Raw genomic sequence first — 26,395 nt, 5'->3', positions numbered from 1 at the left:
TGAAGTTTACTGTGCACAGTGAAGTTTCAAATAAGCAAGCAGAACTAACTGTGGAGCACATTTATAGGCTAAGAGTAATTGAATAGACGCATAAAACATTAAAGAAATGGTGTGAGAATACAGAATCACAAAACATATAAAAAGGCAGATTTCAGAGTTAGGGCTTTAAAGCAACAGAAAAGCCAAAAATGAGAAAAAACTGAATATGTTTGATTGATGTTAAATAAGTTAGGAAGGTGAGATATGATCACAATAACATTTATAGAATCCTTGCATCTACTTGCAACAATTATGTAAGTAGTCTGACAACATTTGAAAGTTATCTTGCTTTTGCCTTTCATCACTCTTGCTAAATCAAGCTTATCATTAGATAGCACAAGGCATTTCCTTAATATTTCTCTTGTTCTTTCCTCCCTCCTTTCTTCCTTATCTTCTTAAGACAAGACAGTAGGCATCCCTGAGAAAGTCACATGTATTATTGCTATATTCCTTCACTTCTATATCAAGTTTATCATTTCCTTGATTATTCTGCTCTTGTTCTTTCCACCCTCCTTTCTTCCTTCTCAAGACAGGAAAGGAGACATCTGTATCATCTCAAGGAACACTGATTATATTAATTAGAAGATAATAAGCAAGTGAAGTGCCAGTACTCGAACTTCGCAAGTAGCATACTAATCAGTTCAACATTCAGATTTCATGGTCACTAGTAGAAAAAAAATACAGACAATTTTCAGAGACTAGCACCACAGCAAAATTATATCCCCTTCCAGTGTAAGATCATAAATAATTAAGCTATATAAGTTCATTTGAACGTGTAAAGAATGACAGTCTCTGAAGCAAAATATGTTAACCACTGTATGTACCATGTCTCATGGAAAAAATCTCTTTTGACTAAAAGAGCATGCATGTGGTAACAAAATCATATGGAACAAGGTGAATACTGTTTGCTGAAACAAATAGTTCAAGCACACATTAGTGACCCTTTCTATTTTGTGATATTTCATGATGCAACAGCAATATCTTTTTACCAGTATCTTCAATTATTCGGTGGACTTACTTTTGCATGTGTCAAAAGAGTATATTGAACTTTCTGAAAACAAAAATTATCATCAAGAGAAGAAACAAAGAAAGTGTTTAACATCTTTGAAATTAATGACTACATGAAAAACTTCTTTATCAACTTTCTAAAATCATATCAGATAAATAAGATCATTAAAGAAGCCTACATTTTACATAAGGTACCATATCTACAACATTGAATAAAGAAAATGTCATAGAAAATGTTCTTGTTACCTTAAAGGCTAATGGCAAGACAATTAATAACGCAATAAAAGCATACGGACATATGTAAATGGCATTGTAGTTTATGCAAATATAAAACAAATTTAAGATAACACTTGTACTTTGAACTTTGCCCTATTGACTTTAACATAGTTGAAAATTTCATTTAATTATATAGAGAATGCACTCATCGTACAATTGAAGAACACATTACTCCAAATTAACTTACCAAAAACACTTCTTATACACTCAAGACCTAGGGCATATATTCACACATCTTTTCTTATGATAAAATGATTGCTCTATAACAATGAAATTCAAAAGACACAGTTAAGAAACTGTCATAGGTAAAAATGAAAAGAAGCCAGTGGAACACGCTTCCTAGGTTCTTGAACTCATGCTACAAGAACGAGAGAGGCGAAGAGCCAAGGATGGTATTCCGCCCGAAATGACAACCTCACCGCCTGCTACAGGAGCATAATGCTTCCTGCAGCCTGGGCAGCGCCCATCTGCCTCAAGAATTCGCTTGTGGCAGAACAGGCAGAGGCGGAAGCCACAGTTGCAGGGTAGGAAGCTCGAGTCCGTTGGATCTAGATCCTCACAGCAAATAGGGCATGAAGTAGGTGCAGAGAGAATGTTGCTCTGAGACCACCTGGACGCTGCATAGCGACGTGCCATGCTAACGGGGAAGCTCCGCTGCTTCGAGAGGTTGGGTAGGCTTTGAGGTCGGAGAGTGTCATCCGGCCTCCAAGCCCTACTGATAGCCTGCTTAACCTCCGGCTTTTCCAAACTCTCCTGGGTATCCTTGTCAGTGTGACCTGGTACTGCAGAAGAATCAGGGACGGTGTCAACAGAGTTTGGATCAGGCTGGCTGCCATCATCCCCTAACTCATCCGCTAAGGTTTCCCAATCGTCAACTCCCTCTTCCCCTCTCTCGACGTGATCATCCCCTTCCACTTCCGCGTCGCTGAGGCTTCTCAACGAGGATGCAAAACTGCTTCCGCTACTAATACTATTCGCAGGGAATCCATCAACAGTGCCCCCATGAGTCGGAGAACCTCCTTCGCTGTCGTGCGAATTGGATCCATCACGGTCTGGTGAAACCCGAATTTCCACCTCCTCCTCCTCCTTCAGTCCGAGATCCATCTCCTTAGACAGCACCGGATGAAGGTGAGGCGACGCTGCCGGCGATCTCCTTTCCGACACCACGCAATCCTTGTTCTTCACTGCAGATCGGGAACAGAGACCTCAGGCAAAAATCAAATTTTAAGGCCACACAACGAGCAAGAAAACCCTAGGAAACAGAGACCGGAAGATCCGAAAAATCAACTATTCAAAAACAATTATATCCCCAAATCGAGCAGGTACCTTGCGAGAGCCACTGCTCGCGCCGAGCGTCGAGTTTGCACTGCTTCAATTTCGCCGACCGGTGGGTCTAATCCCCCCAAAAAGAGCATCGTCAGGCATGCAAATTGGGATCGAATTGCATGAATTAAGGAGGAACTAAAAGGAAATCGTATTCGCACCTTCTTTTTCTTGGCGATGTCGCGCGAGAGGGAAACAGCGCCGTCAGACACGAAGTCGGAACCCATGAAGAGAACACCCTTCCTTCCTGCGCCGGAGACGAAGCGAGTAGAGGATGAGGCAGCGGCCGAGAGACGACGAGAGAGCGAAGCGAAAAGGATAACCAGACATGCTTGCGGTTTTCGCCGCCTTTACATTTCCGCAGTTTGGTCTGAGAGCGGCACAATTACCGAAATGCCCTAAGTCCCACGATTTGAGTAAACAGAGAATAAATACCGATATTACCCACATCGTGATTGGATGTATTGCAATGGGCCACGGTGGGGGTGCAGTTGTTGGAGTCGGAATTTGGGTCCCGATTGTGCTGCGGGTTTTCCTTTTTCTTGTTGAAAAATTTGTCTTTGCTTATTCTTAAGATTTCAGATCCTAAATTTGATTTTTAGCCTTATTGGGAAAAAATATCTTTACCCTCAGAAAATAAATTCCAAAAAAATATAAATTTACATTTATTAGTGATGAATGATATGATAAATAAGGTAAATGCAAAGTGTAATTTATCAAAATTGGGAAGGTGAAATAAAATAAAAAAAAGTTAAACAAACTATAGAGGAAAATCAAAATTTATTTATTTATTTTTCTTTTATTTTCTTCAGATTTTTGAGTGACTAAAGATATTTGCTTGTGATCCATAATCTAAAAGCCGAGATACCCCTTTGTGCTCCACTTTAGAGTGAGTTTAACTAAAGTTGTTCCAAGGTAGAAATGAGCTCTTTTCACGACATGGATATTTAAACCCTCCATGAAAGAGATGTTCTTGTGTAAATGGATCATCTTTCAGGGATCAGGATTGTACACAATAACACAAGGTGATTGGGATGGACTGAACTAGACTCAAAAACATATTGAAAGAGGAAGGAATACTGAAAATGATAATGAGGTCCTCAACTCTGATGCCCAAGTTAGTTTCCTAAACAATGTTCTGAGAGAATATCTGTCTATGATGAGAGGATATATATACTCTCAATAAGCATGGATGACAATTCACAATGGCCATTTGCCGTAAACGAAAGCACTACGGTTCAGTAGAATATGCTAATTGTGTTTCTTTTCTTAGAGTTTTGGCAAAGCCAATGTTTGAGCATAACTAGAAACTAAAACCAAAGGAAGAAATAATTTGTTGATCAATGAAGTGAGGCTTTGCCAGTTAAGTAGAAATAGCTAACAGAAGAGGGAAATGTAAATGTTTCTTAAATATAAAGCAGTTTTTTTTGTCTCTTCTTTTTGCTCATTCAGTTGCGATTCTTTATTTTATCGAAGTAAAGATACATACTTGAAGGTGGCCGCATGGATATTGAATATGGAATCTGCAGGATGAATAACTGTCCTCTGTCCTCATCGAAGATTAGCCTCATTTTGGATAAAACAGTAGATCTACCACCATCTCCTCTCAGACAGGGAAATGAGCTGAAATTCAATGAAGGGGAAATTAAATCCTGCAACTGAAATCCAGCAGACTATGCGAAGAAAGTCTTTACAAGAATTTATTGTGTTCAAGTTTGCTACAAGATCAAACTTGTACTTACTGTCAGCCTAGGAATACTGCAAAATATACAATTTTCTATTTTTATACAATCCTTGTTATGATATCCAGATAATAGGCACTAGAACCTGACTTGTGCTTTCGATTGAACAATGCACCTGTTGTTTTCTCTTTTATAGATTTGATAGAAATGTTTAAGCACACAAAACCAAGTAATACAACATTTCTATAGTAGGTCAAATCTCAATTTACTGCATTCTAACAATAAAGTGATGAGAAAATTTCACTAACCTGACGAGCAACCTGTGCCATCCTCCTGCTGTCTCTAGATGATTCCACTACCATGCTAGATTTGTGGTTCTCCACCAAAACATTATCATTGTCCATTTTTCTTGTGGACACATTTTCCTCATTTTCTTTATCCATATCCCTTGGAGACAAGTTTTCCACAGTACCTTTGTCAACATTTTTCTTAGACATTTTTTCCTCCAGGAATTTGGAACCAACTTTGCTATCCATGCATCCCCTCTTCCGCTTCCTCTGAAAAGTGTATTTGAGTAATTTGGCACCTTCAACTACATCAGATTCAGTTGGTTTGCAAGGTTCATCTTTATGATCACTTGGTGGTGCATTAGTTGTTTCTTCCTTTGTTGCAGAAGTATCAAGATTCTGTTCTAAATTACAATATGATTTTGCTGGCATTTTCTGTTCTGTAGTTCTGCTATTTTTACCATCATCATCTGAAACAGAATCATCAATCAACACTCTTGCATTCATCATGAGTGGTTCTTTTAGACCATTTTCTTGGCAAGTGGTTCCGCTGCTCGAAGAGTTGCACGGCTTTAGGATGGTTCCACTTGCCATTACTCCACTGCCATTGGAAAGCCCCAAGTTCTTTTTCCTGAAAGATCTGTTCAAGTTAGTCTTCCGATTTTCTTCTGATTCCTGGTCCTCTCCAGGCATTTGTGCTGAACAATCTGGAGAAGCTGTTCTGCCATTCCTATGCATATTTTCAGCAGATCGATCTAGATCACTTTGCCTAACACTGGAATAACTGGACTTTAATAATCCTTGAGGCAGCATGTCATGAAGGGTATCAGAACTTGTGGGCCACGTAAGGAATTTTCGTTGTCTCGTATTTCTTCTTAACCTTTTTTTGGTGGTACCAAACTTTTGGGGAAAGGCCCTTTCAGCCTTCTTGTGCTGCAAATCTGCCACATGGTTACTAGCTCGGCTATGCCCGGGGGGTGCTCCTTCAGCCTTCTTGTTCACACACATTGTTGTTGAATTTGATTCCTGATCATGAATTTCTTCAAATGCTTGTGTCCTATGAATGCAACCATCGCGATAAAACTCTGGCTCTTTGTTGCTTTGTGTCACTGATGCAAAGTCCAGATTGCCACCGTAATGATTCGACCTGACCAAATTTTTCATGGGTTCATGTCTCGTCACATCTTTGGTGAAGTAGCGGCTAGAATTCTTTATAATTTTAAGCCCATTTGGAGAGTGAAGGCGTGAACCCGATTTGTATATGTCCTCACGAATATTATACTTCTTGCAACTTACACTGCTACCAGGTTTTTTCTCATCAATAAATTTGGTTTCAATATCGCTCTTACGGTCCAATTCAGAATTCAGTCTCCTTACTTCCGATTTAAGATAATGTATCTTATCATTTGCTTCTCTGAGTTCAACTTCAAGTTCTTGAATCTTCTTTACCTGAGACAAGTTTGCCTTTTCTGATTCAGTGATCTGTGAAGCCAATACTCTTTATCAGTGACATCCTTCAGCCTCTACTTCGGTAGAGAGAATAAGTATTTAGCTTTTGACAATAGCAAAAACACTTTCTTTTCAAACAAAAAACAATTTTATACTATAAAATTAAATATAACAAACTAACACTTCAAATGAGGATCCATTCCAAGACCAGTCAGCTCCAAGGGCTAAACCAAGAAAAGTCAATCTGTGCATAGATCGACAACAATCCAACCCGAGTGACTCAAACCTATTAACCTGTATCTCAATTTTCTCCAACGAAAACTCCTTTTAATGCTGCAAAAGGTTGGAACCGCCAACCCAGCGGCCCCCTCAACCCGGCCCCACAAGTATGAGAGGGAGTAAATCACGGTGAATACGGGCCCAGCTATGACATGGCGGTCTCAGGTGTTTGGCACGGACAGATATTGATGTTATCGCATTTGCTGCCGCAGACCCTCGACCTCTCGACTCATGCTGCAAGAATCCATGTCATAACCAGTTGATCCCGCCCGTGGGGGCATGAAAACTCCTTTTAAGCAAATATAATTGGATGTTTGGACTATAAAATTAATGAATCAATGCCTTGGCCTATTTGCTTGCTAGTTTGGATTTTAAAGACAAGCCAAATTGCAGACTAGACATACAATTCAAGAAAAAGAAAAAAATAACGTGGCATTTTATATTCGGTTTGCTAGATTATAGCAAAAGTGAAAATATACAACAATCACGCTAACATCACTGGTCTGTGCATAAGAAACAAACAAGTATTTAGGTCTGATTTAGTTGACGGTATTTCTCTTTAAAAGTTCCAGGAAGTTTTCTAGTAAGAACATAAAAGTTCACTGGATGTCAGAATGGGCTACAGCGAAAGCCAACAGTCAAAAAAGACAAGGCAACGATGGAAAGGTAATGCTCATATAATTCAAACAAGAGAGGTTATATAAAATATGCTGCATGATCACCAAGAACCTTTCAAATCAACAAGAATACCTTGTCAGACTATAGTGCGCAATACTCTATTAAATAAAATGTTAGGTGTTAAAGCAAGGTTGATTCATTCCCATTTAGTCTCACATGGTCAAATGTGGTGGGCATCTCGTATGTATTTATATTAAAGGGGAACCCCTCACACATATGTGGGTAGTTATTATGGAATTAACTAGGTTTGTCTACTTTATCACATACAACAACAACAATCAAGCCTTATCCCACTTAGTGGTTGGCTATATGGATCCTTTTATGCCATTGAACTTTATCTCTTACTATATTATCATCTATACTTAAATAAATTTTATCTTGTTTTATTGTTGCTAACCAAGTCTTTTTTGGTCTTCCTCTTCCTCATTTGATATGTGTATTTGTCATAGCTTCACATCGCCTAATTGAAAGCATTTATTGATCGTCTAAGTACATGCCCGTATCATTTTAAACGTGTCTTTCAGAATTTTCTCTCAATAGATGCAACTCCGACTTTCTCTCTAATGCTCTCATTTTTTATTCTGTCCATCCTCGTATGTCTACATATCCATCTTAATATCCTTATCTCTGCAACTCTCATCTTCTGCTCATGTGCTCAAGTCATAGTCTAACATTCAGCTCCATATAACATAGCAGATCTAACTGCGATTTTATTGAACTTTTCTTTAAGTTTTAAATATACTTTACGGTCACATTAAAACATCCACACACTTCTTCATTTTAACCATCCTGCTTGTATTTTATGTAAGATATCTCTCTCAATCCCTCCATCGTTTTGCAAAAATGATCCTAAATATTTAAAACTCTCGATTCCGAGCAACTCATCATCTCCTATCTTAACAATTGTCTCATTACGTCTAATATTGCTAAACTTAAATTCCATATATGCTGTTTTTATTCTACTAAATCTAAAGCTTTTCCCTTCTAGTATTTTCCGTCAAGATTCTAGTTTAGTATTTACTCCTTCACGTATCTCATCTACCAAAATAATATCATCTGTAAACAATATGCACCACAATACTGTGTCTTGAATGTGTGCAATGAGTTCGTTCATAATTAATGTAAAAAGATAGGGACTTAAAGTTGATTCTTGATATAATCCTATCTTTATTGGAAATACTTACATTGCCTAAAGTCTTTACTCTGATCGTTACATGCTCGTACATATCCTTAATTAGTTCAATATATGTTACGCTAACACCTTTCTTTTCTAGAATTCTCCATATAATTTCTCTTGGAGCTCTATCACAAGCTTTTTCTAAGTCAATGAATACCATGTGTAGATCTTGTTTTTGCTCCCGATATTTTTCAGCTTGTATTGTCGACCTTCCAAGCATGAACCCAAATTGATTTTCGGTCACCGAGGTCTCCTTTCTTAATCCTTTTTGTATTACTTTTTTCCAAAGTTTCATGGTATGTATAACTCATTAATTTAATACCCCTATAGTTTGCACAATTTTATACGTCTCTCTTGTTCTTATATAAGGGAACTAGAGTACTTATCCTCCATTAATCAGACATTTTTTTCATTTTCAATATCATGTTAAATAATTTTATAAGTCATTTAATACCTTATTTCCTTAGACACTTCCATACCTCTATCGGAATATCATCTAGTCCAACGGTTTTTTCATTATGCATCCCATTTAAAGCTTGTTCTACTTCTAAAGTTTGAATTCTACAATAAAAATTTAAATTTCTATGCTCATTTGACCTATTTAAATTACCTAAGTTAAATTGGTCACCTAAACCTTTATTAAAAAATTGATGAAAATATCTCTTTCACCGCTCTTTTATTTCTCCATCGTTACTAGTACCCTATTACATTCATCTTTAATACATTTTATTTGGATAAGATCTTTTGTCTTCCTTTCTCTCATTTTAGCTATTCTATAAATATCTTTTTCCCATTATTTTGTATCCAATTTTTGATATAATTGTTCAAAAGTTTCATTCTTTGCTTCATTTACTACTCTCTTAGCTCCTTTCTTGGCTATTGTATATTTTTTTAAAATTTTTCTCGTTCTTACATATATATAATTGCTTATAAGCTATTCATTGTTCCTTCACTTTTCTTATACTTTCTCATTCCAGCACCAAGATTCCTTACTCAATGGTGCATGTCCCTTTAAGTATACTATTAGCTACTATTTCCAACTTTGATATCATCTTATCCCATGTCGTATTAGAGTTACCGTATATTTCACCCAATGCTTGTACTCCTACCTTCTCCTTAAATGTATTTTATTTCTCATCTTTAACTTCCATCACTTAATTTTAGGAGTCGTATATATTTTCTTTCTATTGATACTATATTTGAGGTGCATATCCAACACTACTAACCTATGTTGGGTAGTTAAGCTTTCTCCAAGGATGACCTTACAATCTTTACAAATCTTTCTATCCTTCTTCATAACCATAAGAAAGTCAATTTGCGATTTATTATTCCTACTTTTGAGCGTGACTAAGTGTTCTTCTCTTTTCTTAAAAAACATATTAACTAATATAAGGTACTATCACAAAATTTAATATAGTTTTCCCTTTTGTGTTTCTCGTTTCAAATCATAACTCCCATGTACCCTCTCATATTCCTCATTTTTCACTCTGACATGCACATTTAGATCACCTCCTATTAAAATCATTTCATTTAGCAGAATATTTTATAATATTTTATCTACGCCGTCCCAAAACCTTGATTTGGTAGCTTCATCTAATCCTACTTTAGGTACATATACACTAATTATGTTCATAGTTTCTTTCGTCACTATTATCTTGAGGGCTATAATTCTATCCCATTTTCTAATTACTCCTATAACTTTATTCTTTAACGAACTATCTACAACAATACTCACTCCATTTCTTACTTTACTCTTTCCTGTGTATCATAACTTAAAACCTGAGTTCTCTATTATCTTTATCTTCTCGCCTACCCATTGTCTCTTGTACATCCAAAATACTAATTCTTCTCATAATCATCGTATTTACTACCTCTATTGATTTACCAGTGAGGATTCCTATGTTCCATGTTTCATGTTCCAAATCTTAGATTATTAGTTTTCCTATCATATTTGTTTTATCCAACCTATGGTGCGAGAATTCTTGCATATTTAAGACTACACCCAAGTTCTTATATAGATATAACGGTCCTTGCCGATACGTTACAATCAGAGCCTGTAACGCGAATTCTTGCATATGTAGCACTACACCCGAGTTCTAGAGATGTAGCGGTCCTTGCTGAGACTTTACAGTCGAACCCTGCAATAGATTCCTCCCGGGGAATAACTTAGCATTAGCACAATAGTTTAATGAATCCATTCATTGAATATTTGCTATAGTTTTAACGCTAGTTGGCAATCTAATACAACCCTCCTCCTTTATCTGGATTTAGGACCAGCCTTTATCACACACCAGAGCTTCAAATTGTACCTCTAAACTTCATAGGAATAAGGCATGGTGAAACAAGGTTGCTCCACACCCGTAATTCTGCATGGTCAAGGGTGGGCATTCTAGGCCATCCCAAGAGGCAAAATATGTGTATGTCTAATTAGGCAGGGCAATGAAAGACATAGATATAAGAAATATTTAATGGCTAAAGAAGATAGTAATTAGCTGATGGAGGTTTCCACTGTTCGCTAATCAGACAAGCATATGCTTTCTGGTTATTGAACGAGGTTTATTTGTTTTCGGAGGGGATAGTCTAATATGGTAAAGTTCTAGATACAACCAATTATAGAGTATTTTAGAATCCAAATCACCTATAAGCTATGAAGGGAAAAGAAAAGGTTGATGCACAACATAAAATGTAAAAACATAAAATAAAACAAAATAAAAACTAAGTAGCTTTGCCTTGATCAACATTTTTTTACCAAGGTAGGATTATATAATAGGCAATGGAAGTTTTTCGTGGGGAAACAACTATTCTGAGAAAAACTATCAGACAGCAACATAAAATGGTGTTGTCACCAACAATGGCCCTTGGTCTTGGAATGAGCTCTGTCAGTCATTGATAGAAGGGAAAAATCCCAAGTAACCTAAACTCTTAAGTTTCTAATACAGATGTAGCTTGAACTTTCAAATTTTCCAATTTGGTGCATTGAACTTATAAATGTGCTTTATAACATTAGTCGATCCATAGTTAAATTCCCTATTATCTTCGCAGTTGGCACATTCTTGCCATAGGAAGCTCAAGGTTTTAAACAATACATTACATGTATGCCTTCAACCCATTATGTTGCATTCGGAAGTACAAATTCCAGCTTCTCCTTCCATGGCATCTACTGCATAATCAGCTTTGGCCTCTTATCCAAGGACTTCTCTGAGGCCTCTAGTTCTCCTTCATGGGCTTTGTTGCATAGGGTTTGGTCTACAGGCCATGCTCACTAGAATGAGAAACTCCAGCTCTCGCCAAAGTGCAACCCTCTCCGGAAGATGGAAAGACAATATAATAATAGGAAATTCAGTAGATACATCCTCAAATGTTCCAACACTAAACTATATTATAACAATTGTCCTTTATAGCATCAATCTAATTACTAGATAGCCTTCCTTTTTGCAAAACATGTCATAATATGTCTATGAACTCAATTATCATCTTTTCATAAGAGAATAAAAGATTAATCATGGTTGTCTGTGCTAATGTCTAACGTTTGTAGAGCATGCTGAAATAAGGTCATTTGCTCAATATTACAATATGTCAAAACACTTCATTGTATCTTAACAAATTATTCTAGGGATGGCAACCAGCAGGAGACAAAAAATGATCCAATAGGAAAACGAAAAATGATGTTTAACTACAATGTGCTTCTCTTCTACCTTATTTTCTTCTCTCTTCCTCAAACTATGTACAATAACAGTACGTTATTTTTCATGTAGATCATGCCCCAAATATTGTGAACTTAAATGAGTTCCAATTAGTTCACCCATCAATCTGTCAAATAATCTAGTGATTAGAACTTGACAGGGATGTCCGACTCCAATCTAATAACTATGACCAAATTCTTTGTTATCCACCACTTCAAGGCAAAGTCTTTCTATGTTGCAACCTCAATCCTCACACACATCTAAATGAACCAGAGTCAAATAGGAAAACTCAATTTGAACAACACAAAGTCATCAAGCATACCAACTCAATTCAAGATAACACTCTGTTGTAATTCGAGATAGAATCAATGTGTAAACTTTCTTGTCTAGTAGCAAATGAACCTTAGAATCAGATCAGATTGCAAGTTTAACAATGTTGAGAGATGGAATTAAATAATTTGAAGAAATGTGTTGAAAATGTGTTGAAAATGCACAGAAATATAAACCTTTGCATTTCTGATTGTATACCTTACCCACTGAATGACCGCTTGAATCCAAAATGTTTGCTCGCTAAATAAAATAAGATTGCATTCCCTCAAAACTCATCTAGGAATTAGAAGATAAAATGAAGGAATGACATTTAACAGAAACACAATTAAACATCATGAGATAACAACTGATGATAGATGACCAAAGTAATTTTGGCCAATTAAATGTCTCAATGATTACCTGGCCTATTTGTGGTTGCAGGAACTATAAAGGACAGATATTTCTCGATCACTATAACATTATAAGTTGATGACATCTGAGTACTTAAAATTTAGGTTCTGACTAAACTTTGCAGATTCTAAGTATCATTCATAACCTTTCTTCTAACTCTTAATAGACTTGAGCAAACAACAACAATATGGAAGATAAGTAATTTGGCAACTAAAGCTAATAAAACACTTTGAAAAACATGTGTAGGGAACAAACACATATTCAACTGCTTAAGAACTTGAAAAGGCAACTAGCATTAGACGAAATAGTTAGTAAAAGAAGGGTTTATATGACGAGCGTAACAAGAACATCATGTTAGGATCTTTTCTTACAATTCGAAAAACAAACATTTTGTTGGAAGTGACGAGAGAAAACAGCAGAACTCAGGCCCTAATGGCCAAAAATAATGAGCCAATTTCGACCTAGAAATCGCATCACAGAAAATCTTGTACATCTAGAAATGAAATCCAAAGAAGAGAGATCTTGCCAGAAAACGTAACTGAACAACAATAAGCAGTGTGAGCTAGGATAAGATAAAGGCGGCACCTTTGCCTCCATGATCGCCTTCAGACGAAGAAGCATCGCCAACGACTCTTCTTTAACTAGCGACAGGTTCTGCTGCAGCTGGAGCGCCCTCCGCTCCGAGGCTAGAATCCGAGTCGCCGACTCCTTTGTCGTGTTGAAGATAATGTCCGCGTAAGCCCTCTTCAGCGCCGTCATTCTCTGCCAAACCTCCGTAAAACACGAGCATAATAAGAAAGAACCACAATCGTGGCAAACGATCAATCGAAACCATCACAAAAACCAGCATCGCGGAGGGCAACCAAAGAGGAAGAAAAAGAAAAAGAAAAAAAAAAACTCGAGCGAAAGGTGGGTGCTTTCTCTCCCGATTTAGCTGTAACAAAGCCATACCTGGGCCTCGTCGGACATCGGCGGCGCTTGGCGGTTGAGGGAGGCGGCGGACGCAAGAGAGCAGGGAAGAAACGAGAAGAAGGAAGAGAGGTTGAAACGACTGCTACGGCCTGCGGGTTTCCTTTCGCCTTCTCTTTCCGTTTTCTGCCCTTGTCTGTTATGACGCGGAGTGGGCAGCCGCAGACGTTATTTACGCTTTTACCCTCGCCGTTTGATTCGGCCTAAAATATCCTACTCTGCTCTCAGACAGAATACAGCTTCGATCACGCCCGTTCCCTCCGGCCCCACAAGATTACCCCACAGCGAGCGCCACGTGGAAAATTTCCATTGGACATCAAAGTGAATGGGTCCGAAACTAAGTTCCCTCGGTGTGTTGGGTCAAGCAAGGTCCACGTCGGTCTTTAAGATTAATGGTGAGCGAGTACACGTGGCGCGCTTGTAGGGAGTATAAAATATGTTTCGTGTCCGAGTAATAGAGGCCTGGCTGTCAGTTTCCAAACTGAAAGTTGAACCATTGCGGTTCGGAAAGACCGTTGTGGACCGGGTTTTTCTTGTCTTGCTCATGTTGAAGGGAATTGTTATTACCCATGAAATGCCTAACTTTTATAATTTTAAAAACAATTCATATTTCCACTATTTCCCTTCCGTTATCCTCACGAAATAATTACTTGTGCAGGTGTCTTCAAATTTTTATTCTATCTATTTAGTATTCTCAATTTATACTTATCAAATTCGAAAACAAGGACATGAATAAATTAAGAAAGTTAGCAAAGTATATTAGTTTTTCAATCACTTCAAATAACAAAAGCCTGTACTTTAGTAAATCTCCTTAGATCTGAATTCGATTGTATAAATTAAGATTAATGAATTTTAAATTTACAAAGTCTTAAAAAAAATTATCACAAACTTTATAAAATTTAGAACAATGCTATTCACTAACTAACATCATCAATGATGATCTTATCTGATAATAGAGAAGTCTGATTTACCGGTATTGCATTATTGTTATGGGCAGTTAGGAGGATGGAGATGCTTCTATCATATGAGGAAGAATACTTAAAGAGAACATGTTAGAAGGATAGTAAGGAAAGTCTCCGTCGAGGTCATTCTAACGCTTAAGTCAACCTTTAGTGAAAAAGATAGTTATGGAAATTATGATTTGGAATGTTATGTACACATACCTTTGTTCATGAGAGTTCACTATCATTTATAGGTGATCCTGTCTGAATCGCCGAACCAAAGGACGCTGGGCACGTGGCGCACTCCTAGTCGAGGGTGTAGGCCTCCGTCTGGTCGCACGGATCTCCGGCGAACCTGCACAGAAGTCGGGCCGGGAAGGGATTCCCGGCGGCGACCCTCCGACGCTCAAGTCAGGTAAGCGGACAGCAAAAGGTGGCTCCAAAGCTTGTAGAGTGCGTACCTCCGGCGAAGTAAGAGGCTCTTTATATAGAGCGGTGAAAGAACTAATGCACGTCCACCGAGGCGCATACGTGTCCGCAGCCCATACCTCGGTATGTACCTGTCAGAGAGCTTACCTGACACCATACTGCTACAGTTCAATCACGTCTTCGATGGGACAACAGAACACCTTGTTGTCAGACTTAGAGTATGGCCTAGCCATAGGACTTGACGGCTGTCAGAAGATGTTCCTATCCTTCATCCACCGCCCGGCCGGGATGTCCGTCCGGACGGCCGATGCGAAGAGCGTCGTCCGGACGGCTTTAATTCCCTGCGCCGGCCGGCCGGAGCGCCCATTATGTCCTGCCTTCTCTTAGGCCTTCCGCTTGGTCATTACTTACTATTTCATTGAGCGTCGGAACCCCGACCCCTGTCAGGGCGTCTTTCACTATCAGACGTTTACGGGCAGGCCGATCGGCCTGCCCTTTTTTCATGCGTCCGGTCGGCTCACCCTTCTTCGACGGACCACCTGGCCCTCTGACCTCCACGTGGCATTGACCCCTCGTTAGGGGGTCCCGGACTCTTACCACCGGATCAATAGGATCAAAACTCTACTCCACGTTCTTTCCATGCCTCCTCATTTCTCACTATTGTGGCCACGTTCCTTGAAATAAATGACTATTACGACCCATTTATGTCGAGGTAATTAGCTGTGTTTTTCGTCGTTCTTGTGATAACGGTTGCATTAAAAGAACAATGGTTCTTTGCTTTAATTATTGACAGTTGGAGTTGTTTCAGCTTAGTTTAAGGAAGTAAGAAATGTGAGTCACGGGGAATAGCTGGGAGTCGGAAGTCAGGGAGTAGTCAAGAGTAACCAAGAGCCGGGAGTCATGAGTCGGCCCTCATTGACCACGTCTTTCATCCTAGCTCAATTATTGACCCTCTTGGCCAAGTGGCCCTTAGGAAATACTTCCTCATCACTAATCCCCCCTTTTATGTTCAGTCGAAGGAGGTGTTAGGATTGGTGTGGCTTGTTGGATCGAAAGCGCTAGAGGGGGGATGAATAACGCTCGTGGCTTTCACTTTTCGTTTCGAAAATCTTACAAGTAACGCAACGGAAATAAGTAAAAGACAGACACACAAAAGACTCCAAGATTTACTTGGTTCGGAGTCTGTGACGACTCCTACTCCAAGACTCGCGATCGTTGATCGCTTTCGGTGGACAACAACTATAAGTTCGTAAATCTTTACAAACAGGTGAATACAAATATGAGCTTAAAAGAGAAGTTATACCGACAAACTACAAAAGATGAAAGTGATTGCCGATTGTCGGAGCAGCAGCGTGTAGTCGAAGGTTTCGGAGCAGCACACCAGATCACAAGTTCTTCTGTTCGAGTTGTTCTGAAGCAGTACCCCGAGGCTCCTTTTTATAGTCTCTGCAGCACTGATCCAGATTCGATCACTTCGGGATCAGAGTTGACTTGAAGCGGATCGGTCGACCGATCACCGATTCGATCGATCGATCAGACGACCTCCACCTCATCTGATCCACTCGCTCCGCTTCGATATGGTCAAACTGTTATCCGAGGTTCGGTCGACCGATAGCCATGTTCGGTCGACCGATAGCCATGTTCGGTCGACCGATCAGCTGCTCTGACTTAGTCCACCTGGCCTGATCCAGTCAACGTTCATCCTAGGTTCGGTCGACCGATCAGTTGGTCGAGCTCGGTCTAACCTCTGGAAATTTGATCTGCTGGCTTAGGGGTTCGGTCGACCGATCCCGAGGTTCGGTCGACCGCGAAAGTAAACCTCTTCGGTATAAGTTTGTTCAAGATAAGATGAGGGCATCCAATTTATGACAAGTTTTTTCCGACAAATAACAGAAGCATATAAAAGAGCCTATAATTTCACAAAGGAGATTATAGTGTTGAATATGAGTGAATGGAGAAGATATGGAAGAAGATAGAAGCTCCATTGTGAATAAAACTTTAGTCTCACATTGGGAGTTTCTTGACATATTGGTTGGTTTATATTGATTCACATGGTTTGATAATGTGAACAAATATATAGGGAGAGGCTCTCTCTCACGCGTGGGTGAGCAGAGAGGTGCAAATCCAAGGCTCGGATTCCACTGAACCATGTTGACTCGAGCGCGACCTGCGCACGTTGAATGCCAGACTGATCGAGGTAAAATTTACCCAAGTGAAACAACCAACATTTGAACCGTAAACATTTTTGCTACTGGTGTAACGAATGCATTAAAGGAAGATTAATGCAGAATCAAAACGATCGAGAGAAACGTTGGCGTTTCTCAGCTCGATGTGTAATGATTATTAATCGATCATTAATTTTGCCGTTCATTTGATCTCCTATAAAAAGAGGCTGCGACTACAGGCAAAAGGGTTACACAGGCGAAAAGCTAAAGCTCTCCACCTACGTCCCCCCCCCCCCCCCCCACGACTTTGTCATGCAACTCCTGCTCGGCGAAGTGCCCGTGATAGCAGTCGGATACCTCTCAGTTCGCCGTAACCATCAATGCTTGGTGGGAATCACGGTTAGCCGTTGTATCCTGGAAAACAGACGAACCAAGAAAGCTTCGAAGCATAGCCGAAGGTGGGGTGAATCTGTTTCAAGGAACTATGTTTATCGCAGGCCTCGGCCTCTTCACTCGGTCGGCCTTAAGCTTCGCCCAGTCGGCCTCTTCACTTGGTCGGCCTTAAGCTTCGCTCGGTCGGACTCTTCACTCGATCGGCCTCTTCACTCGGTTGGCCTTAAGCTTCGCTCGGTCGGACTCTTCACTCAATCGGCCTCTTCACTCGGTTGGCCTTAAGCTTCGCTCGGTCGGACTCTTCACTCGATCGGCCTCTTCACTCAGTTGGCCTTAAGCTTCGCTCGGTCGGCCTCTTCACTCGGTCGGCCTCCTCACTCGGTCAGCCTTATCCCTCGGCAGTCGGCACTCGACAGTCAGCACTCGGCGGTCAGCACTCAGCGGTTGGCACTCGACGGTCGGCACTCGGCGATCGACACTCGACGATCGGCACTCGACGGTCGACACTCGCCAGTCGACACTCGGCGGTCGGCACTCAACACTCAGCGGTCGCCACTAGGCAGACATCAGCCCTTGCTGACAGCCAGAGATTATCAGCTCTGGTCATTTCAACAGATAAGTCAGCACTCGGCAGTCGGCACTCGGCGGTCAGCACTCGGCGGTCGGCACTCGGCAGTCAGCAATCGACACTCGGCGGTCGGCACTCGGCAGACATCAGCCCCTGCTGACAACCTGAGATTATCAGCTCAGGTCATTTCAACAGATAAGTTGAATTTAAGTTTGTATATTTAAATTCAGCTAACCCCTCAAAAATCTCCTACAACAGATTGTTTCGTCCAACAATCTTAAAACAGAATCGATTCTGTTGAGATAACCACAGAACAGAATGTTGAGGTACAGCAGACTCAACACGTGTAGGCCCCTTCCACCCCGATTGGAACTATGCCAATCTGTCATGGAAAAAAACTAGAGAAGTTCAGTGAACTGAACTTCAAGAGGTGGCAGCAGAAGATACTCTTCTACTTGACCATGCTCAATCAGGCTCGGTTCTTAACCGAGGACCCTCCCAAGCGTGCTGAGGAAGCTGATGCACAAACTATCAGTGCAGTGGAGGCATGGACTCATTCTGAGATCCTTTGCCAAAACTACATCCTCAACTGCCTTATAGGCTATATATAGCATGAAGAGAATGGCTAAGGAGCTGTGGGAGTCCCTAGACAAAAAGTACAAGACGGAGGATGCAGGGGCCAAGAAGTTCATCGTGTGTCGATTCCTGGATTACAAGATGGTTAACTCCAAGACGGTGATCAGCCAAGTCCAATAGCTTTAAGTAATCTTGCACGAGATCCACTCAGAAGAGATGGTTCTAAGTGAAAACTTCCAGGTGGCGGCTATCATTGAGAAGTTGCCTCCCGGTTGGAAGGACTTCAAGAACTACCTGAAGCACAAGCGGAAGGAGATGAATGTGGAGGAACTCATTGTTAGACTTCGCATTGAAAAAGACAACAAGAGTTCAGAGAAGAAACTATTCTCTCAGGCTACTGTGAAGCCAACGTGGTCGAGCACGGTTAAAGCTCAAAACGAAAGAACCCCAAGTCTTCCAAGATGGGACCTAAAGGAGGCATCAGAAAGAAGAAGTTCTCTGAGAAGTGCTTCAACTGTAACAAAGTGTTGGAACTCTAAGGTGTTTTGATGTGATCAAACAAGTTCAGTTAGGTCCTGTGTGGTTTAACCCTTATGTCTAAATGTGCAGGAGCTTAGGAACACAGGAAGTCGAGCGGAAGACGCGGCTAGCGAGAAGGATGGTACGGGAGAGAGCCGACGAGCTAGGTGCGTCCGAGGGACGAGGTGACCGTGGAAGAGTACACCAGTGGACGAGAAGAACGTACGCGACGTTTAAGGGACGAGAAACCGAGAAGGAAGGCTGCTCGAGGAGAAGTCCGGAACTTAGGTTCGGGTAAGCCCTATTCCGGATGGTCGAGATCACCCAACCAAGCGGAGTCGAATGCGGAAGACCCGGACCGAGGCGAACAGCACCAGAGCAGAAGGCCCGGATCAGAAAGTCAACTTGGTTGACTTAGTGGTCCGGGCGCCCGGATCCATTCTGGGCGCCCAGAGTTGGCTTTTTGACCAGATCACGTCAAGCGTGATCCGTTGTGTTGGGGATAAAGTTTTATCCCCCCAGGGCGCCCGGAACCCTTTCGGGGCGCCCCGACCAAGGCTATAAATATAGCCTTGGTCCAAAAGCTTTTCAATAATCACAAGTAATTCAATTCCAGCACTTGTACGCTTCATTTTAGAGTTAAGCTTCTATTTCTTACGCGTCAACGTTGTCAGAGGTTTCTCTGCCCAGAGGAGATATTTTTAGTACGCTTTTCATCTGTCTTGGATTAACAACCTCCCCGGTTGTAACCAAGTAAATTATGAGCCTCGGCTTTTCTGTTCTATTTTGTTTACTCTATTTGTGCAAGTGTTTTAGTTGAAAATCCGAGAAAGGGATTATTTTATTTTGCAGGGAAATTCACCCCTCCCCTCTTGCCGGCCTCCAAAGGGACCAACACAAAGTAGGTCACAAATCTTCAGAGTGCAAAAAGCCAAAGAAGAAGCAGGAGGCCAACCTGAATGAGGGACTATAAATAGATGACCTCTATGCAGTGTTCTCAAAACTGAACCTAGTCAGTTCAAACCCGTGACAATGGTGGATCGATACTGGAGCCACCAGAAATGTGTGTTGCAACAATTGGCTGCTCCACAACTTTGAAGAAGTCACTAGAGACAAACTATTCATGGGGAACTCAGCAACCTCGAACATCATGGGCCAAGAAAAGGTGGCGCTGAAGATGACCTCGGGCAAGGACCTTACTCTGAACAATGTGATATATATTTCAGAGATTCGAAAGAATCTAGTTTCCAGATCACTCACTACAAGAAAATTAGTCTATTATGACACACATAATTGTCCTTATAGTATATTTATGGTGACACTAATGTTTTAGTGACATCTACCAAAAACGCCCTATAAAGTGATGTCGTCTTAGATCCCCTTAATTTCCTGACATTTTATAATGTCATTATACAATATCAATACTAACATCAAAAGTGTCACGATTTAAAGATATAATGGCACTCTATAATGTCAGGAAATGTTTTTTTAAGGACATTTATATATGTCGTGTTATCATCATAATAATGACAAAATTAAATGTCACCAAAACTCATTTATTATGACATTTATGTTTTTTATAAGGACAATAAAAAGTGTCAATAAAGATAATTTATAAGATCATTTATGTCACCTTAACTAATCTACAATAATATTAATAAATGTCATTATAATAATTTATAAATACATTTAAAATGGTCAATAATATGTATTTAGAATATATAACATAAATTCAATTTTACACATTATCGCAATCTATCCACCATTTAGAATAGAAAAAAATTATAAAATACAATTTAAAGTGCAAATAGATACTCTAAATTCATCCAACAAATATTTGAGTCAAAGTTACAAATGTAAACTAATGACAAGTTCTTTACAACCAAAACTAATTACACACTACACTCAAAATATTAAGTCTCGTAAAGCAAAATATAACCAAACTTGTGGTGCATCTTCATTCTTCAACCATCACATCTTAAACAAAATCCAATATTCTTGTCACCTGCAATACAAATTCATATATTTGTGTAAATAAAATAAAATTAAAGAAGCATAAAATAAAGAGATTAAAATTCAATTTGAACTAGTGAATATTTAGCAAATGATAAACTAGGAAAGCTCCACACCATCCAATATAATTGTTTTAAAAAGACACTAACATTTAACTTGCTATTGTGCCACAAAACTCCAAATGCACCTAGTAGAAAAGTCTTCTTCATTAACTGTCAATTGCAAATATAATTGATATTAGTTTTAAAAGACACTAACATGACAGACATATACAATAAATAGTAATTAATTAAAAAATTACATATCATACCAGATAACAAGATCAAGCTATCATTCCTCCAAATGTATCCTTAAACTTTTATAAAAGATCATATGACCTAATCAAGCACTCTTCCCCTTCTAAGACAACTAGAACTTGTATTTCACACCAATTTGGTCCCAACACCTATCTTCCTACTTTAGTATTCTGGTCCATGCTACGAACAACTCCTTTTGCCACAATTTTCGTAGAATCAAATAGACTTTTTATTGAGATAGAACATCCCATCTAACAATGCAAAAAAAGAAGGTTCTAATGAAAACAAATATGGTGTACCATCAGTAACAACAATTATGTTAAATAAGATTATACATTATCACTCAATTTAACTAAATTCTCAACTTCTTACAATATGTAGCAATACAAAGAATGAATTAATTGCAAGAACTCAAATGCATACAAGAAATCAATACAAAGAATTCTCCAACCTTATGGCTGCAAAGTGCCTATGTTACATCCAATTAGAGCTACAATTGATATATATCAAGCTGCAAAGTGCTTTATATTTAAAACCTTAACATTGATAGTTGTGGAAGTGACACCACACCCATCCTTCTCTCTTCAAGAAATCTGACGTGCAAATGAAATATTAAAGGGTTACAAACAAGTGAATTGGCAAAGGAGCAGAAGGAAAATTTTGAATAAAATGAACAAGCTCGAAAAATCTCACCAAAAACATAGCTTACAAGAAATCAATAAATGGCTAACTCAAGATAATTATAATCTCACAAAAAACATAGCTTACAAGAAAGTAAAATTGCAAATAACATAATTTTCACTTGTATGTGCCAGCACACACATATCATAATTAAAAATTACAAATAACATCATACAATAAATAAGAATTACATACAATGATTACCATAATTGCTTCACAAATCGGACACAAAATAAGAAAAAGCCTGAGAAGCTTACTTGGGAAACTGCTATTGTATTGTTGCTGGTGAACTTTTGTGTCAATGAACCTTTAAGTAAAATCCACTCTTTCTTCAAAATCAAGAATAACCTATATTTGATCACATAAATTGCTCAGACTACTTTAATATGCTAATCAGCAATGTCAGCACTCATTCATTATCAAGAAGGCAATAATGGAAAGTTTATGTTTCTTAGTCTCTACAACTTGTAAGAATAAAGATTAATATAAGCGTATATGATTAAGAACACTGAGTCGCATCAGACATTGTCCTAATAAGATAAATGTCGAGGAAGAACTCTCTCAAAAACACTTCTCTTTTAGTCTTCTTACAATCTCATGGTAAAGCACCCCTACCTAAACACACACACACAAATGACATTGAATAAGGTTCTTGTTCTCTGTCCCTACAAACTATTAAAAGAAAAAAGTTTACAAACAAATATGACTAAGAATTTAACAATAAAATAATTCGATCCAAAAAAAATAACTAATTGCATAAATGTTTGGTTCATTTTAGCCCTATATGTGATTGATCTCATTAACATCAAGAGAAATTCCAACCACAGTTTCCACAAACAAATGGAAATGCAGTGAGAAATCGTAAAGTAGTTTTTTTGAACTCGTAGACACATGAATAATTATTTTAGTTCATGTAATCCGCAAACTCGAGGTGTGATACAGAATGTAAAGAGAAATGACAAATGATAAGGATAAACGATTATGAACAACGACTTCATTAAAAGGGACAGAACGCGAGGAGGAGAAAGAGAACCTGGGAAGATGTCGAAGGGCACAAGGCTAGTGGGTGTTTGTTGCCTAAGGGACTAGGAGAGGACATGTGTATCAAAGCAAGATGGTTATGCCGTGGAAAATAGTGGTTTCACAGAAATCATCGAAATCAACATGAAATCAACCTCTTTACCACTTGAAATCATAGAAATCAACAAGAAAATCTTTAAAAGAAACAGAGTGCACAAAAATTTGCAACATAGGGTTTCTGATCATGAGACGGTGGAAGAGGAAAGAATAAGGACCTCGGCGTGACAAACGACGGGGCAGACAGTGGGATAGACGGAGGGGCAGACGACGGGGGCAGACAACGGGGCGGACGGAGGGGCAGACAACACTAGTGGGAGATAGTGCAAAAGGATGTCGAGGGTGGGCGGAAGGTCGCGCAAAGACGATTGACGATATTTGTTGAGGGAGAAAAGAAAAATTAGGGATGTAGAGGCGGCGGGGTGAGTGATTTTATTGGAGGGATTGAGGATAAAATTTGGTGCGGGTTGGAAAAATTATTAAATTTTTAGTGGCATTCATTAAAAATGTCATAATAATATATCTAATTAGATTTTTATTTTATTATTTTTTTAATTTTTAATCAATGTCATGGTATGTATAAATCAACGACACTTTTAAACAAATGTCATTAAGAAAGTGTCAGGAAAACTATTTTTTCTTGTAGTGACTGTTAAGCAAGCATTGCTTTCACATTATTTTTTAGTCGAACAGAGTTATATTATCCAAGAATGGAATGTTTGTAGAAAGGGGTTATGTATCTGTTGGGTTGTTCAAACTCAATGTAATGACTATTAGGCCCAAGATAAATAAAAATGAAATCTCTTCCACTTATATGCTTGAGTCTTCGTGTTGCATGGTAAACTAGGACATGTTAACTACGATGTGTTGCATAGATTAATAAATATAAAAAGTATACCTATATTCCACCTTGACCCGAAACACAAGTGTGGGATTTGTGTTGAAGTGAAAATGACAAGGTCATCTTTTCAATATGTTGAGAGAAGCAATGAACCACTTGGGCTAATCCACACTGACGTGAGCGACCTTAAAGGTACACCAACACGTGGTGGGAATAAATACTTCATCACTTTTGTAGATGATAACACAAAATACTATTATGTGTATCTTCTCAAAGGTAAGGATGAAGCTATAGAGAAATTTGCTCTATATAAGAATGAGATTGAAAACCAGCTTAATAGAAAGATTAAGGTGATTCGAAGTGACTGTGGTAGTAAATATGTATCACCATTCGCTGAGTTGTGTGCTGAACACAGGATCATACACGAAACAACAACTCCTTATACTTCTCAGTAAAATAGAGTTGCTGAGTGGAAAAATCGAACTCTAAAAGAGATGATGAATGTTTTTTTTTTAGCTCTGGACTGCCAAAGTTCATGTGGGGGAAGTTGTGTTGACAGCTAATTACCTTTTAAATAAGGTATCCTGAAAGAAAATAGATAAGAGCTCTTATGAGTTGTGGAATGGAAGACAACCGTCCTACAAATATATATGAATGTGGGGGTATCTTGCCAAAGTTTTGGTGCCTAATCCGAAAAGGATTAAGATAGGATCAAAGACTGTTGATTGCATATTTATTGGATATGCACATAATAGCAGTGCGTATCGATTTTGTGTGTATGAGCACACATACTGAAGATACACAAGAACTCGATAATAGAATCGAGGTATTTCTCGTTCTTCGAGTATGTGTTTCCGTATAAGACTCGAGAGGATGCTAGCTCCTCAAAATGGGCATATGAAACACAAGGTGAAGATGATGATGATGAACCAGTTAGGTTAAGCTTAGACAGAGTAAAAGAGCTCGGGTAGAAAAATCCTATAGATTGGATTTTATCACTTTTATATTGGAAAGTAAGCCCCAGAGTTACTCAGAAGCAGTAAACTCATCTGATTGACCTCACTGGAAAGAGGTAATTGTATTTGAGATATAATCTATCTTGCAAAATCACACCTGAAAACTTGTGGATCTTCCTCTGGGAAGTAAACCATTAGGTTGCAAGTGGAATCTTTAAGAAGAAAATGAAGTCAGATAGCATAATTGACAAGTATAAGGCCAGATTGGTAATCAAAGGATACCGACAACGAGAAGGTCTCGATTACTTCGATACGTATTCTCCGGTGTCGAGAATAACTTCCATTAAAGTATTGTTGACTATCGTTGCTATATGGAATCTTAAAATATATCAAATGGATGTAAAGACTGCCTTTCTAAATGGAGATTTAGAAGAAGAAATCTACATGAACCAACCTGAGGGGTTTTCTGTTCCAGGACAGAAAAATAAGGTCTGTAGATTGGTGAAGTCATTATATGTTGATAATACCATGAAGAAATGTGGATTCAAGATTAATGAATGTGATAAATGTGTTTACATGAAAGCCACAGAGAGTGATTATGTCATCTTGTGCCGCTATGTAGACGACATACTTATCATTGCGAGTAATGATAAGATAATTAAATCCACAAAAGGGATGTTGAACTCAAGATTTGATATGAAAGACATGGGCCTAGCTGATGTTATTCTAGGAATCAAAATTCTTAAAACAACAGAAGGACTTGTTCTTAGTCAGTCCCATTATGTGGATAAAATTCTTGAGAAATTCACCAAGGGTGTGTTGGGTTCTTTGGGTCGCGAAAACCGCTTTTTTCGCGTCGCGGAAACCCTGAGTCACCCAAAGCCGTAGATCCGTGCAAAGATTCGTAAACAAAAACTTTTTCGAAAAACTTTTTCTTGTACGAGTTTGTAAAACTTTAGATCTACACTAGATGAAAGTTATACCTTCGAAGCGAAGCCCTTCGCGTTCCCGCTCGTCCAAATGATGCCGGATCTCAAGACCGTCAAGTGTCGGTCCTCTAGAAGTATCCACACGGACACACTAGATGGAGGTGACCAAAAACCAAGGTGTGCTAGCACCTATGTGGTTCGGCCAAGGAAGGAGGAGAGGGAAAGGGAGAGCTTGAGAGGAAGAACACAAGGAAGAAGAAGGAGTTACACCACTTGAATGGGAAAATCAATTCACACCCCAAAACCAAGTGGCCGGCCACTTTCAAAAACACAAATTAATTGCATTAATTGCAATTAATATGAAACCATTAAGAGAGTGGCTTTGTAACTTCCATGAGGTGGCACCCATGATGATGTGGAACATCATTATTGGTCCACCTA

General features: G+C 39.1%; 1 protein-coding gene across 1 annotated transcript; it reads right to left on the bottom strand.

The window, feature by feature from the left end:
- Nucleotides 1–191: 191 nt before the first annotated feature.
- LOC122042183 lies at nt 192–13,734 on the bottom strand. Its single transcript, XM_042602172.1, has 6 exons — nt 13,553–13,734; nt 13,187–13,363; nt 4,637–6,097; nt 2,808–4,269; nt 2,650–2,716; nt 192–2,507 (listed from the first exon to the last, which is right to left on the bottom strand). Exons 1-4 carry the CDS (start codon nt 13,568–13,570, stop codon nt 4,237–4,239), a joined length of 1,689 nt encoding a protein of 562 aa, XP_042458106.1. The 5' UTR covers nt 13,571–13,734; the 3' UTR covers nt 192–2,507; nt 2,650–2,716; nt 2,808–4,236.
- Nucleotides 13,735–26,395: the final 12,661 nt, after the last annotated feature.

The sequence above is a fragment of the Zingiber officinale genome, chromosome 2A, assembly GCF_018446385.1.
Source record: "Zingiber officinale cultivar Zhangliang chromosome 2A, Zo_v1.1, whole genome shotgun sequence".
Lineage (NCBI taxonomy): Eukaryota > Viridiplantae > Streptophyta > Magnoliopsida > Zingiberales > Zingiberaceae > Zingiber > Zingiber officinale.
The sequence above is the reverse complement of the archived record's forward strand: the minus strand, read 5'-3'. Positions and strand labels throughout refer to the sequence as shown.

Excerpts from the sequence above, each read along its gene's own strand:
- LOC122042183 (XM_042602172.1), bottom strand. Across the intron at positions 6,098-13,186 it reads AGGCGATCATGGAGGCAAAG|ATCACTGAATCAGAAAAGGC; the intron begins GTGCCGCCTTTA and ends TTGGCTTCACAG. Across the intron at positions 4,270-4,636 it reads TGGCACAGGTTGCTCGTCAG|CTCATTTCCCTGTCTGAGAG; the intron begins GTTAGTGAAATT and ends ATTGAATTTCAG.